Here is a 16,834-nt window from a genome sequence, read left to right on the forward strand (position 1 = left end):
GGTCATAAAGGAACGTACCTTTTTGCAGACTCTTATAGCAGAATATCAGCTGCTTTTAAAATTATACTCAAATCTAATAATGAAAATTGATTTGATTTAAAGACAAAATAGCGTTTAAATATAGATTTAAAGAGAAAAAAGTCGTTAAAAAATACATTGCGTGCAAGACATGAACAATCATTTTTAAATATACTATAGATGCATTTTATACGCTAAGAAACGCATTTTACTTGTTGTTTTCTAGAATTCCCTATATTGTAAATATGTGATGACAAGAAATCAATCCACAATTACTGACACAAACTAACGTTATGTTTCAGCCAATAGTCATATCGATTTCATTTTTAAATGCAATCTATTTTATAACAGATGCATGTGGCAGAGGTAAAGATTTTTATAACGGCAGCAGTAACTTCAGCTCCAACTGTTCAGAGCAGCGAGTTGCACCGCACAACATGGCTTTTGTACAAGAGTGCAAACAAAAGGCAATTAACAAGAGATGCTATGGGGGGCCGGCGCTGTACAATAGACAATGAGAGTTCAGGGGTTTTTGCTTGGCTTGCTGTTTTAGCACTGATTGTATCTTGAAGAGAGGAGTGAATGCTGCTACCGGGTCTATTATGCGGTTTATAGGCTTCCTGCTGCTGGTTTAGTCACTGCTCAGTGAGAGGCTGATTCTATAGAGACTGTTAGAGATACTACTTGTTTACCCCACTGAGTTTATTTCATTTTATTTATTGTTTGGGTGCATGTTTTAATATGCCGTATAGCTTCTTTTTAAAAGTCACAATTACATGATTAACTTGCTATTCTGTTAATATATTTACATGTAAAAGTAAAACGTACATATACAAAAAAGTTAAAAATACGTAAAAAATATGTAAAAAATAAGACTTAGAATTTTATCAAAGTACATATGTCTATCATATATATGATTTATTAAAATAGCCTTTAAAATTTACCAAGATGATCCCCAAAACCCTGATGTTTTTTCACTAAATGTTTATTACATTTGTGATACATAACAATACAAATCACCCCCAGGGAGCTCTTTTCACCTACCCCATTGCATTCTGGGGCATTTCTTTTCAACAGGAAGTGAGGAGGATTATGTGCATATCCCTGCTAAATCAACAAGTCTCCAGCGACTGTGGGGTGGCATTATTCAGCTGTTAGCCAATCCTCACCTCGCTTTTTTGCTACACAATTCACATGCCCAACAATAGATGTTGTTTCCAGCACTGGGCCCTTTTAGGACTCTAACAGCTGAGAGAATATACGAGTTAATGTCCTTTAGACTTCAGCTCACTCTCGATTTTATTAAGCCTGCTCAGGGATTTATCCCAATTCGCCTATGTATTTGTCACAGCTCATTATTTAGAGAAACACGCAGTCCGGCTGCAACGACTCTGTATGTATTGCTATAATCCATCATCGTAAAGACGTCATCAGAAATCCAGACACGTCATCATCTCATATTGTCACAAGTTAGAGAAGGTTTTTCTTTATGTTTCAATGCACACGCTTGTACCACCACCCCTCTTGAAGAAGGCTCTGGCAGAAATTACAGTCCTAATTAGGATTAAGGAAGAGGTCAGTGTGCTTGTACTAGAATGTGAGGCATTTGCAGTGAGCGGGGATGACGCCATCTGTGCTGAAAGCAGGGAGCAGCTAATTCTGGAGCTGAGTGCGACACGATTTACAGATTTCGGGCTGGAGCCTCACGGCGAATACGGGATCCTCCGATCAGCCGATTTGGTGAGCTAAATTAGGGCCTTTTATCGCTGACGGAGGAGATAAGCATAGACTAAATAATGTGTGCGTGTATGCAAATGCATTTCATATCTCTCATTATCAGTTTCTGTGGAAAGCAGTTGTTGAAATGGCATCTGAGAGCAACGAGGGTGAAAAATAAGCCTCCAGTAGATCTTATCGGGGGGACGGTCAGTGCTCCCGGCTGCCCACGAACGGGACGGGAGGAGATACAGCACAGCTCTGACTTACCTGCAAATGCAACCAATTAGTATGCCGTGCAGTCTCTGCCTGCTGTTGACAGCTGCTATAAATAGCGAAGGCTTCTCCAACGGTAACCTGTTCTCACCCTTGTGGAAAATAACTCATGGTCTTGCTACATACAACTGCCCTCTGAATATTCAACTAACCTGTGTTGTGTTGGGTTAATTGAGGCAGCATTTTAACCCTCATGTTCTGTGCGGCCGTCTCTGAGACCCTAGGGCCATTTCAGTAGCTTGGAAAGCACTTACATATCAACTTGATACATCAAGGCTTTTCCTATGTGTTCAAAAGTATTTTGAATTTCTGATGTCTGAGGCCTCAGGGACCCCAATAAATATTTTATTATTATTATTATTATTTTTAATGTTATTTTTTAGACTGAAGGCAATGAAATACCATGGAAAGATGGCCATTCCATAGTACATTTTACTTAGTTTTTTTATTTCATTATTTATTGTTTAATTAATAAATGTGAGTATTTTTATGTAATGTTTTCACTCTTTTAAAACTTAAAAAAATTTTAACAGAACTTTTAATTTTTTTTTCAATTTGATGAGATATTTGTATTTAAAATAATTGTGAAATTGTGCCACTTAAAAATGATCTGGCTTTGTACTGTTGCTATCAGGAATGCTTTTGTTCTGCCATCAGGCCCTGTCCCGATTAATTTAGTATTCATTCACTCCCACTGCCTGAAACTGTGTCACAAAACAAAGGTTTCGATTGGTGTTCATGTGAACTTCAACCATGTGATGTGTGACACTAAACAAGGGGTCTATTTTTATTGGAAAAAAAGCAGTGATATAATCATACCCAGTTATTTCATGTGACTGGAATGTGAGGTGGAACGTATTTCTAATATGACATATCTGTGAAATTAATTTCTCTATACTGCTTTTTAGTGACAAAATATAGTATTTCCAAATGCAATCAACTGAAGCCATACTCGGTTATTTTGATCTTCCGACTAAATTATATCTGACTGTCAAAATCTCACCTCAGTTGAAGCTTGTTGGCATGCAGAAGGGGCATAAAGCGATACAGGACAGAGATATGGAGTGGGAGATACGCACACCGGTCCTGTGAACTCTAGTCGGCTGGAGGACAAAAGGAAAGGGGGCCTCCTGCAGTAACTAATGCTGACGCAAAGTGACATGTACTCAGGCATTCTGTGACACCGCTGCCCCTCTCTCACTGGCTCAACTCAAGCTTAGTCTTTGACCTGGCTAGATCAGAGGGGAGCTCGGCTGGAGTCTAGCCCTCAAATACCTCCAAGAGAGCCTATAGCATCCACACGTGAATGCAAAAATTACAAATGCAAAGAGCAGAGCCTGTGGCAAAAAGTGAACTGTCACAGACCACCAAATTTAGAAGTAATGCAAATGAATCCTGTTGCACGTGATAGTGCACACTAGTCTAGTCTTCCTAGATTTCTCTCATCTAAATAAAAAAATGCTTCAAGATAGCTTCCATCAGATAGATCCATCTTTAATTTTTATTTAAAAAAAAGTTCTTTAAATTGTTTAATTTGGATCATCAATATATATGTATATGCATCTATAAATTTTAAAACGTGTATTGTATATATATATATATATATATATATGTGTGTGTGTGTGTGTGTGTGTGTCTATATATGTATATATATATATATATATATATATATATATATATATATATATATATATTTATATATATAAAACATACTGTACAATATTTATATATATATAAATTATTATTATTAAATATTTCGTTATGCTTATTTTTGGAATATATCACATATATAGGATCTATATCTTGACAGATGTCTTAAGCTGTCGCATGCCATTTTCTAAACGTCCCATCTCGGGTGGTGTGTTTCTAAGACGCTGCGTCGAGATAAAAATAGTCAAATTCTTAAAAAGGTGTCTCAATTCCCCTGCTTTCTATTTCGTTCCCTCGCTCTTTGTCTACTTGTTTTTGAACACAGGAACACTCCTTATGTAAATGCTCTATAAGAAATATAAGTATAATAAGTATAAGTATAAGATTGCACATCTTCACAAAGACAATAAACATTCCTCCTACTGTAGGCCAATTCAGTGTTGTGTTTTCGTCAGAGGAATGCCTGCTTGTTCTACACTTGCACTTTGAAGTGACGCCTAGTGACATTTGCTCAGCAGCTGAAGGAATATCAGAGGTATTTTCGTTGTGGAGATTGCCTTATCTTTGCTGAACACTACTATTTTTAGTCTTGGTGGAACAAGAAACAAACTCATTTCTTCCATGGTAGAAATCTGGCAGTTCGCAACATTTAGAGTAATGGGACTTTGGGAATATGTTGCGTAACAGAATTATTTTTCTGAATTGAATAAAAACCAGAGAATACAGATAGATCCAATATGAGGGATACAGAGAAATGAACAAGATGTACAGCCCATGTAATGACTGTATCTGACTCCCCGAGGTACCTTCCTCTCAGCTTTTATTATTAGATGTCTTCACTTGAGATTGGATGAAACAGATGAGTCTGAGGGCAGAGCAAGAGGTCATTACTGTCATTTCTACAGCAACTTAGGAGGTTTTTAGACGGGAAGCCACTGAATGTTCAACTTCAGACCTTTACAAATGAAGATTTTCTCTTTAATCTTATGTGCTTATGCAAAAGAGTCTTCGTTGAACCTTTTCCATGCAAATAAACCGTAGCGAACGTAAATGTTTAAATAAAGGATGTCGAACGTTGAGGTCATTGATTTGGGCAGCGTCAGGAGAGAAAGAGCCGTCCACAGCTGTAAAAACACCACCATTACTGACTCAAAGCTTAAACCTCTACACTTTTGTTGATGCCGTTGTTTTCGTGAGTTCTGAGAGGTCAGCTAAGCTACTTTCCCTGGAGCAGGTGGGATGTCCTATGCAGGAGATTATTTGTAGAGGGGGTTTAACACTGCCATGTCAAGTATTGAGGTGACTGGCTTCATGAGGAGCCTTATCTCAACAGAAATGCACAGTATATTACCCTTGTAAATTTATGCTTATTAGAGAATATTGGAATAGAGTGGACATTAATATTTTTGCGTAAAGTAAAGTGACATTTCCCTTCCTTATAGTAATTCCATATATACATATACATATATATATATATATATATATATATATATATATATATATATATATATATATATATATATATATATATATATATATATATAATATTATTAATAAAATATGAAAAGCATTCATATTAATACAATACATTACATATATTTGTGTAATAATGTTAATTATTTACCTAAAAATGTTAAAGTCTTGTAAAAATAATTTTATTTATATATATATATATATATATATATATATATATATATATATATATATATATATATATATATATATTTATATATATATTTACTGATTACTATAATTTATATATATATATATATTTAACTTTATTTATTTACTTTTTTTCTATTACAAATAATTACAAAGAATTTTATATACAATTTATATGTGTATGTAATAGTTTAGGTTTATCTTATTATTTTTTAAACACATTGATACATCAGTTACCCATATATAATAATATAATAATAATATTTTATATTTGCTATAATTTAAATTTCATAACTATAATTTTACATGCATATGTGTGTGTGTGTGTGTGTAGTTCAAACTGTTGTACCCTGAATCTCTGTAAATATGGAGTTGCTGGAGTTGCACATCAGTCACCATGAGGCTCTTTGTCCATTAAGATGCTCCCTTAGAATTCAGCTGCCTATATGTGGGCGGTAGGTAGCCCAATAGATTTCAGAACAGAGCCTCAATTCCTTCTGTCAGTGTCAAACAAAAACAAAATGCCAAAATGCCCATGAGACGAAATGTGAATTTTAAACATGTTGTCTCCTTTGTTATTCCTCAATGATTTAGAAATCCAACACTCAAGTTTATACCATGCATCCACACAAGCGTAGGGTGTAGTGTAAGAAACACACTCCTCAGCGAAGTCACTCTGGGAATATTGTTGTACAGTTATCCATGTGTCAGTGGAGGAGGATTTGTGACCTCTTGCACATCATGAATTGTTCAGGGCTACAAACATGCAGATCATTTTAAAGCTGTGGGGGCAGAGCCCGAGTTCGGCTCTCCATGTGATATCGCTCCTCCAGCTTTAGAATCTATTCCAGTTGGATACGATCAACATCCAATCAAATCCCAGTGAAGTAGACCCGGGATGTGTAATGAATGGCTCTGTGGGCATCTCTTTCTCAGCCAGTGAACAGCCTCCCCTCCTCCCCCCAGCAAAATGAATCAATGCTGCAGTTTAAAAATAACAAGGAATATTATCCACTTCATGCATTGCTGAGTGAACCGCATGTGTTGAATGCTCTCTGACAGGCTGCATCGGAGCAGAATGTGTTTCGGCGGTTCTGCGCGCCGCACACAGATCACGATGCAGGGTGTGGTGGGCTTTAAACACTGCGCTGTGGAGGCTGTCCAAACAGCCCCATGATTCTGGCCATATAACTCATTTCTCTGTGGTGTAATGTTTCTCCATAGACCATCATGTTGAGTTAGGTGTCGTTGCCAGGATTAGAAAATGGCCTCCTCGTGTAGGGCGACCCCTTTGTTGACCTTTTTCACCATCGTGCACTTTTTCAGTTTTATTCCATGGTGGTCTGTTTGTGTGCTTTTGAAGAAGTATTGCAGGGGCGATGCTGATTACTTCAGAAAATTCATTTGGACACGTCTCTCCTTTTCTCAAAGAAATTATATAAAGGCAGAAATGTGAAGCTTATAATAGCACTCATGTTCAAAAGTTTGATGGTATCTTTCAGTAAGAGTTTTTACTCATATTTTTCTCATATTTGGATTTATCAAGGATGCATCCCATTTATCTAAAGTGACTGTAAAGACATTTATAAAGTTACAAAAAAATTCTAAATCAGCAAGATCATGTGACATGATTCACATGATTCTAGATCATGTGACAAAACTGGGGTAAAGGCTGCTGAAATGGCTATGCCATCACAGAAATAAATTATATTTCAAATATATAAAAAAAATGTAATTGTAATATTATTTCACATCACTGGTGAACAAAATACATTTACATAAGTTTGTATTTGTTTTGTTTTTTTAAATAAACATAACTTCACATATACAATGTTTGTAAGAGTTTATTTTTAAAAACAAACCATGTTAAAAAGCATATTGTTTATATCTTGTAGCTATACTATTGAAACAGTATTTTATTATTACAACCTAATTCTCTTCTAATATAAGTACCTCACTGTTAGCCAGACCCTTTTAAAAAAAATAAAAACAGGGATCAGCAAAAATTTAATTTAGCGATTATCAACATTATGCCACAAACACTATTCATTGAGTTTTAACGGCACGCAGATGCATTATGTAGATATGGAAATTAGGCTAAGTCAGGAAGCTCTCTCTGTCTATCATATTATTCAGTTCTGTAATGCCTAGGATTTTACCGTGGCATTACACTAAGATTACTGAAGAGAACCAACAGTTATGCCTCTAAAGGAAGAAGCGGAAGATTAAAGCTTGACTAGGATTGTCACATCTCATCCAGCTGTGCTCTCCAAACAGGAAGAGAGAGGTCAGGATATGTAGGTCATAGAGCACCTGCCTTGTTTGAGGGCTCAATTGTTCCTCAAATGGCATCAAACCACAGAGACTTTACCCGACAGGACAGACCTTACATCACTGGGTGAGGTGTAGGGAGGCGAACGTTACTGACACGAGCTATGGTTTGGGTAGCGCTGAGCACCAGCCTCCTATTTGATGATATGATAGGACAGGATGTGGCGGGCAGAAAAAGGAGACGGGAGACATCATCACCACTTCCTGCCCGTCTAGAGTGGCCAGTGTCCTTTGTGTCCTGTGTATGGCTGGATGGGATTCTAAAAGAGGATGTTATCATCCGTACATGTGTTTGTTTGTGAGCTATGTATTGTCTTTTTTTTTGGCACATCCTGCATCCTTTTCAATTACATAATTCCCATTGATCTGCACGTCTTCTTAGAGGTTCTGAATTAACAACTAATATATGGTCAAACTGTTGGTTACTAATAACCAATTACATCTTCAACAGTGTAATTAGATTACTGTACAAATTACTCTCTCCAAAAAGTATTTAATCACATGTTACTAATGACTTTCTAAATCCTATAAGTTAATGGTACAAGGATAGACATGAAGGGCTCTTTTAAGGGCTCTTTCTTTTTCGAATAAATAATAGATAAATACATAAATTATTCTGGTCACACTTTATATTAGAGTCCAATTTTAAAATATGAACTAACTATTAACTATGACTTTTGGTTCAATATACTCCTACGGACTGCTTATGAATACATAGTGTAGTTGTTAAGTTTAAGAATTGGATTGCATTAAGGATTTAGAACAAGGTTTTGCTGAATAATATATAATAATATGTGTTTTTTAAAGGAAACAATAGACCCAGAAATATTCACGCTAGCAACTAGTTAATAATGAGAAATGGACACTAAAGTGATACCAATACACTTATTAACTCAACAAAGTATTTTAAGTGGGAAGGGTACATAAAAGCATGCATTTTAAGGGTTAGATTTAACATTTTTAAACGTTAAAATGTTAAATAAACTATTGTAATGTTCTACAGTCTATACATAGTATTGGGTTCAATTACAATTTTTAAATATTAATAATAAATATTTACATTTTAATTAAATACAGTAACTAATTACTATGTAACTAATTACACCCAACACTTGTGCTTAATTTGTCTATCTGACTAAAATTGTAAAGAATTTTCTTTTATTATTTTAAGTTGGACATTTATCTCATACTGTTTTATACACAAAACAATGTTTTAGACTGTGCAGGGCCTTGGTCTGTCACTAGAAAATACTGTTTTTTTCCAAATATAGTCAGGGAAACTTTGTGTGTGTTGATTTCATCAGAGTAAACCTCTGCTGTTATTATCTAAAACAGTTAATAATCAATAACTGAAATGGGAATATGAATGTCTTATAACAAATTTAATTAAAAGTTAAATGTTGAAATGTTGGCTCAGAAAATAAGTACTTAATATATTCATTAAATAAAAATAAATATGAGCTAAATAAAATGAATAACAAAACAAATCTAATAAAAAATTAAAAGAATATTAAAAAATTAAATTAAATTGAAATTAAAAGAAAATATAATCAATTAAAATATGAATCAATGCCTTTATAGTATATAAGTAATTAATAAAATTAAACTGAATCCTACTAAGGCTGAGTAGTAATATCCTGATTTGCAATCAAATGATTCTTTTTAATGATGTGGTCAAAAAGACTCATGAAGTAGCCTCAAACTCAGAACTCAAAACTCAAAATCATCTTGAGCCTTTACTAAGTTCAACTGAGTCATTTTTCTATCTGTTGTGAAATGAACTGAGAATTGTTACTATGATGTAAACGTTTGATTTGGGAGATTACATCAATCTGTTTACTCCGGTGGTCCTATGTCAATGTGTATATAAAAATGCATATTCACAGCAAAGTTTTGTTATGTACATTAATAATGGTAATTAGGAATAAAAAGAAAAGGCTTGGATTTTTCTGACAGTGGTCTTTATCATTACTTACTGTCTTTCTCAATACACTGATATGGTTTCTCAGTCAGATTTGCTGCTACTTCTGTTGTATTGCTAGCCTTGTTCTGTGTTAGATGGATGAATTCTCAAGAGCCTTGGCCCAAAATACAATCATCAAAGATTCATAAAAATTATCCCTAGCAATCAGATGGCCATTAAAATTTCATTTGCCCTGAATATATGCTCAAAAAACAATGTTTTTGATATTTATATGGAAGATTAGGTCACAGAATTACCTTAATCCGGTAACTGATTATAAATGGCGTTTAATTGCTTATCCGTGGTAGTGCTAAAAAAAATTTTAACCGACCAGCTTTTCATAGGGAGTTAACCTTTAACCTTTTAAAGTGGTAAAGAAAGCGATAGGGTTTATAGGTCATGTTCCATGCAAATACAGCAGTGCCTTTCTTCATTACTACATTAGTTTAAATCCTTTTGAACATTTCCTTGATGCTGGACAAAAACGATGAGACGCAAATTTCTAAAATTAGTATGAACTTCAAAGTTGACCTTTTTGATTTAGCATGTTTATTAGCGACTACATGAACTTAGCGAGCCCCCTGGCCTTCACTTTAAAGCAGTCAGCTGTTTTTCATAACAGAACGGAGACTGCTTGTCAGTCTACACAATTATTTGCGGTGGGACGCTTTTACATCAGTGATGTTTGTTGTGAGAGTGAAACTAAAAATGGCTGGTAACATATCCGTTCACAGCTCACAGTGACGCGAAGAATGCGTGCTGTCAGGGTAGAGGGTTTGGCCGCTGGGCTCAACTGTTAATTGAGTTTCAGAAATCTTTAGAGAAATGCATTGGTACCAATATCACATGTGGTTTTGACCGTAACAACCACCACCCCCCAACGTTTTTTACGCAAAACTGACGTTTGTTTGTGTCTTCTCGTTGCAGGCTACATCGGCACCTTGGCAGTCATCCTCAAGACGACGAATGCTAAACCATGGGTCAATGAGTTTGAAAGTAAGGCTGAGTAATTTGCTCTCCAGCAGTCGTTAGCTGCTGATTCTAACATTAAACAGGCCATTGGATCTGATCACGAGCTCTTTCGCTTTTTTTCTCCCTGTGCAGCCATCGAGCTGTCCTGCATGATAGAGTCAATCTCCACTACTAATCCCAGAATAGAATGGAAGAAGATTAAGAAGGGAGAGCCAAGTTATGTATATTTTGAAAAAGAAATAGCAGGTAAGCCATTCGACTTTCTACCGAACACTGTGCCTTACAACACTTTGAGACATTCAGTTCATGCAATATTTAACAAGTACATTTAAACAGCATGTTGGTTGTTCATTTTGTTCATTTGTACAAAAAAGTATAGTAAAAATAGTCATGTTTTTTTATATATATATATTTATTCTACTGATGGCATAATATGAATTTTTAGCACCATCGCTCAAGTCTTGATCATTCAGAAGTAATTTTAATATGCTGAAAAAAAATATTTCTTAGTTGGAAACAGGTGTGCTGCTTAATATTTTTGTGGAAACTGAGAATTAGTTTTTCAGAATTTTTTGAAGAATAAAAAAGAAGGGTGTTCATTTGAAATAGATTTTTTTTGAAAGATTAAATATGTTTTCACTGTCACTTTTGATCAGTTCAGTACCTCCATACTAAAAGTATGTCATTAAAAAAAAAAACTTTAAATAGAATAATATTAATATTGTATCTTACTATAACATTAACCTTAATATTGTATTGTTCATTGTTAGTTCATGTTAAATATTAATAATTTAAACATTAATAATTTATATTTTACTGTTGTCAAATTGAAACTTATTATAAAGTGTTTGTACAAACACAGCTTTAGGAGCTTTTCCTCCAACTGTGAATCTTCTCACTTCTATTAATTTTCTCCAGGTGACTTGGAAAAGAGAGCAAAAATTCGAGAACCTGCGACCTTAGTCATTCTCAACGCAACAAGAGCCGACACTGCTGATTACCGCTGTGAAGTCACTGCCCCAAACGACCAGAAATCCTTTGATGAGATTTTGATATCACTCACTGTAAGAGGTGAGGGTTCCACACAAATAACTCTCTATCCACGAACTGCTCAGTCCACAAAGTCTTCAATCTCTCTTGTGCTGTAACAGATCCTCACTATACATACTTTTGAGAGGAATTTGTTGTAGACGTAGCATTGTTAGTACTTCCCAACTGCTACGATGTAACACGAGATGGAACGGTGGGCCAACGCACCCACCCTTGGCGCACATTTGAGGATGCTTGCAGCTCTAACTCTACAGGGCGTGTTCGGGGCTATATGAGGAAACCTCTGAAACTGCATCTGAGTTTAATCAGGGCTCTAAAAGGGGAAAGAGCAGCATGTTCAGTTGGCCAGGATGCTTGCAGTTGGAGTCACTAAGGTGCATGTGTGTGAGGATGCTTTCTTTTCTCTCATGTGCCATGCAGTCAAGCCCGTCGTGCCCAGATGCTCCGTACCCAAGTCCGTCCCGGTAGGCAAACCCGCAGAGCTGCATTGCTTGGAAGACGAGGGCTACCCGAAGTCCCAGTACCAGTGGTTCCGCAACAAGGAGGAAATCCCGGAGGATCCCAAGAGCAGCCCAAAGTTCTTGAACTCCACCTACACCCTGAGTGGAGAGATGGGCACTCTGGTGAGTTGGGGGAAAAGAGGCAATGGGGTAGGCGTAGGGATATTTTTGGGGAGCCAGTTGATGTGCGATGGGCTCAGCCATGAAGGGAATCTGCTGCCCTCATTTGCACATTCCAGAGTGCCATTCTCCGCCATTTGTACTCTGTGCCCTCGTCAACCTTCACACCACTTTTTAAAGTTTGACCTGCTCTGCAAAACAGCCCCTTCCCAGAGGAGACAACCTCTGAAGAGTTTACTGTGTGTCTTTTAAGATCTGCAAGAGCCTCGCTCCACACCTCTGTCTTACTTTTATAACATACACGTACACAAAGATGCTTCTAGGCTTCGGTATTTCGATGAAACGTTCCTTTACATTTCGTTAATATTTCATCATGTCATATTCATTGAGTTGAATCAGTTTTGGCATCTAATTTTAGGTCAGTTATGATGCAAGAGTTCAAAAATAAACCAAATATTTTAAAATGTTCCCTCAGTTTAGTCAAGTCTAGTCCTAGACTAAATGTAAATCTGAGCTGTTTCAAGTGAAAGAAATTGCACTGATTGAAAACATGTCAGTTCCTTTGTTTTGTCTAAGGCATGTTTATAAAAATTACTTAAATAATTGAACTAATTGAACTATGGCTTAATCCTGTCTTAGGCTAAGCCCTGTCTATGGGCCATGGTATATTTAAAAAATGTGGTCACACTTTATTTTAAAGTCCAATTCTTACTATTAACAAACCCTTAACACAGAGACATTGTTAATATCTTATTTTTTTTTAACCTTAATAAATTATTTTAATAATATAAAAAAATAAATGTAATTATTATTTGTTTCAATTACAATTACAATCATTATTTTAAAACTGTTATAACGTTCTTTTTCTCGAATCAGTTTAATGTAACCTCGCTAAATATTAAAATATAAAAACATTTCAAACCCTAGTGAGCCCAAACATTATCCAAATTGACTTGTTGATTTAATCCACTATAATTTATGACCTTCAGAAATTCAGTGCGGTCAGGAAGGAGGATGCTGGAGAATATTACTGCAGAGCCAGGAATGAGGCTGGGTTCTCTGAATGTGGACCGCAGATGATGGAAGTTTGTACGTATTTTGACTGCCTTTTCACATGTGATAAAGACACCCTGCAAAGCCACGATCTCACACTTGACCTTTTTTTTTTTGTAGATGACATCAACATTGCTGGAATCATCCTGGGCGTAGTGGTTGTGGTGATGGTCCTTCTGTGTATAACAGTTGGCATCTTCTGTGCCTATAAACGAGGCTACTTCACCAGCCAGAAGCAGACAGGAAACAAGTAAGCACACGACTTTGACAGCGACTTCCGTCTGAGTCACACTCTGTCCCAGAGCAGTTTTGACTCACCGTTTTACGGCTTTTTTCCATTTCATCACCCAAGGAGCTCCTGAATGTTTCCAGCTTAGTCCTAACATCATATGCAGTCTGTTCAGATATTTGAAATACGTAGCAGTGACTGTCGGCTTAGAAGATTTCGCAGATGTAAAACCGAGTTTATATTTTTTCTCCTCAGTTACAAAGCTCCAGCAAAAGGGGATGGAGTGGACTATGTCAGAACAGAGGATGAGGTAAAGGAAAATAAAAAGATCTCATTTTTGTATTAAGACTTCCAAGAGCTTAAGAAACCTCCTGGAAAGTCTAGCAGTTTTAAGACAGAGAATCAGTTAAACCTCCTTTACTCAATCTTCTCTCTTCCAGGGGGATTTCCGACACAAATCCTCGTTCGTCATCTGAGAGGAGGAAGACGGGTGATGGAAGAGATGTGGAATTACGTTGAAAGTTATTGGAGCTATTATACCTCGCAAACACAAATCCCCAAATGAGGACAGCGGCGTCGGAGCTGCCATTGCACGTGCCTCCCTTTACGGCACGTCTGCGACGGTACAATTTGTATTTGCCAAAGGTGACAAAAAAATCCTGTCTGATCACTGTTTAAAGACACTAGATGTTGCTTGTTTCTTTAAATTCAACTTTTACAGCCCCTTTTTACTGAAATTAGAAGCCGATATCCAGCAAGAAAACGTTTTCCTCAAATCTTCTGTCATTTTTAAAACATTTATTTTGTACTAGGTAAATTTGTCAGACTATTTTTGATGGAATATATTTTAAAATGCCTACAGAAAAAAAAAAAAGTTTTACTTTTTTAAATATTTGTAAAATACTAACCTGGAAGCCAGTACATTTCTTTCTTTTCTTTTTTTTCCATTTGGTTGTGAAAGAAACCATTTCCACCAACTTCCCATCCTCTGTTTCAGTCATTCAACAAACAAATAATGTATCAGACCACTCGATGTGTGGATGTTTTGTTTTCCATTCAGATTTCAAATCCTTTCAATTGTATATCCAGCAACGTCGGCTTCAATCAAAGGTCTTATGTACTTACTACACTGCTGGGATTTCATGTTAATAGTGAAAGGACGTTCCATGTTCATGTTTGTAGATAGTCTTAGACAGTGAGTATCTTCAGAAAAACACCAGCGAAAAAGCTGGAGAATATTTTGAAAGACCAGTGCTGCGTATCCTTGATTTTAAGTGTCCTTCTATGCTAGCTGTTTATCTTGTATATAGTGAATATACTGTCTAGGTTGTTTATTTTTTATTATTATTTTTTCTTCTACTTTTTCTCTCATCTTTTCTTTTTCTTATTTGAGTTACTTTTTAACATAACAGGGTTTGTTTGTTGACTAACTGTACTGGTTGTATATAGATCCACTGTGAGCTACACTGTGCATAAAAGGTTTCTGGTTTAAACGAACCTTTAATGAGGCAAATATGACACTCTTTGCATTGACAAATTAATCGGTCGCGGTAGAGAGGGGATCTGCTTTATTAAATACATTACAAAACCAACTCGGGAACCATGTAAACCTTTATTCGTGTTCTTCAAAACATTTTCTTCCGTAACGGCGATTATGGATTCGAACTATTTGAACTCGCATGCTTTCGAAGACTTCAAAGAAAGCAAACGCTATTGATAATATTTTATGAGTAAAACCATTTTTTTTATTCTCAGAAAACTTCTGATGAGAATCATAAATCATTCCTCTTAAGTGCCTTCCTCTGCATGCAGACGGTGATAATAACGCAGTTTCAATCGTTAAATGCTGTAGCTGTTAATTGGAAAACGCAGGACAATTTTTCTAATCCACATCCGATCCATCGCTCTTAAACCAGGTCAACATTTAGAAAAAAAAACAAACAGGTGTTTGAGAGGAATGATCATGTTCTGTGCTCACCGTTTCGGTCACACATATCTAATATTATATATATTTTTTGTAAATAGACCTGTTGTTGTGCATTGATTTGGGGATTTTATTTTTTTTTTTCATTGACGTAGATATTCTATTATGTATTAGTGCCTAAATGTAGAATGAAATAATGTTTCAAGAGGACAGAGCGCTAGTGTTAATTCAGCAGGTGGAATTGGAAATGATTGATTTATATAATAAGTTAGAAAGCGAGGTAAGCCTACGTTATGGGTCACACGCAGCCCAATATCCCTTGCACAGGTCACTAGAGTACTGTGAGGGAAACAGAAAATAAAAAAAAATGTTCTGGTTTGAAAGAAAAGAATAAAAAACAGAGAGCTGTACCAAATACTGACTGCCAAAAGAGCATTTTCTCCAATCCCGGTATTATTCTGCTCCCAGTTCTCTCTCTCTTTTTTTTTTTTTTTTATTTTATTTTGTTTGTAACTCTTGAGCAAGATTTCTTGGAAGCTGAGTTCAGATGTTTTTCACTCATTTTAGTTTTGTGGTTGTTTTTGGAGACAGCTGGAATTTTAAATGGAACATATTTCATTCACCGAATTCATGTAATGTCCCATTGGTTTGGGGCCGGTACAAATCCTGTGTGAATTCTTGAACAGTATGTTTGTGATTAATAAAACTCACTTCGTAAATTCATTACGTTGTCTTCAGGTATTTTTTTTTATGAATTCATCGTCTATATAGAAATGGCGGCAACGGGTAACGACAAGAGACAGAAATTCTGGAAGTCGTCGATAAATAAAGTTTTTGGGCGAATAATCCGCGTAGTTTAGTTTCTCGCATAAAAATGAGGACTTTTGAATATCCTGTGGGCCTACAAAGGGATGAAGGGCCGAGTGGTTTAATAAAAGCAGATTTATTTTACATGGAGGAGGTCACCTCAAGGGGAGCTGCTATGTCCAGCTGAACACACATTTATCTCACAAACGGGTCCAAGTCGACTGCTATAACAAAATACACAAAATACCGAATTGCTTATTTGGAAGGCGCAAAATAAAAACAACTTAAATTTTTTTTTTACCTGATACACTTGTTATTAATACTGAATGTTAGTCTTGCTAATTGGTTTCGGATCGAAAGAGAGCTTCAATCAACGCGAGGTTGTTGCTAACGCCGCTTTTTCTCTCTTAACAGCGTTAGTCTTATAAACACGACTGGAGAAATCCACTTGTTACACCTAACAGCCTCCTCGATCGGGATCCGCGGGGCAGCGTGATCAGCGAGTTAACCCGAATCAGCTGCTCTGCTGGGTCATCGCTGCTGAGGGCTTCACCTCTGATCCA

General features: G+C 36.1%; 1 protein-coding gene across 1 annotated transcript in view; it reads left to right on the forward strand.

The window, feature by feature from the left end:
• Positions 1 to 16,187, forward strand: part of jam3b (junctional adhesion molecule 3b) — a 28,906-nt gene extending 12,719 nt beyond the window's left edge. Inside the window, exons 2-9 of the mRNA XM_043221892.1 lie at positions 10,544 to 10,612; positions 10,721 to 10,834; positions 11,507 to 11,659; positions 12,059 to 12,261; positions 13,248 to 13,347; positions 13,432 to 13,561; positions 13,796 to 13,850; positions 13,981 to 16,187. Of these exons, the coding sequence (XP_043077827.1) occupies positions 10,544 to 10,612; positions 10,721 to 10,834; positions 11,507 to 11,659; positions 12,059 to 12,261; positions 13,248 to 13,347; positions 13,432 to 13,561; positions 13,796 to 13,850; positions 13,981 to 14,016 (860 nt within the window). The 3' untranslated portion in view covers positions 14,017 to 16,187. The remainder of the gene's footprint in view (positions 1 to 10,543; positions 10,613 to 10,720; positions 10,835 to 11,506; positions 11,660 to 12,058; positions 12,262 to 13,247; positions 13,348 to 13,431; positions 13,562 to 13,795; positions 13,851 to 13,980) is intronic.
• The last annotated feature ends 647 nt before the right edge of the window (positions 16,188 to 16,834 follow it).

The sequence above is a fragment of the Puntigrus tetrazona genome, chromosome 21 (assembly GCF_018831695.1).
Source record: "Puntigrus tetrazona isolate hp1 chromosome 21, ASM1883169v1, whole genome shotgun sequence".
Lineage (NCBI taxonomy): Eukaryota > Metazoa > Chordata > Actinopteri > Cypriniformes > Cyprinidae > Puntigrus > Puntigrus tetrazona.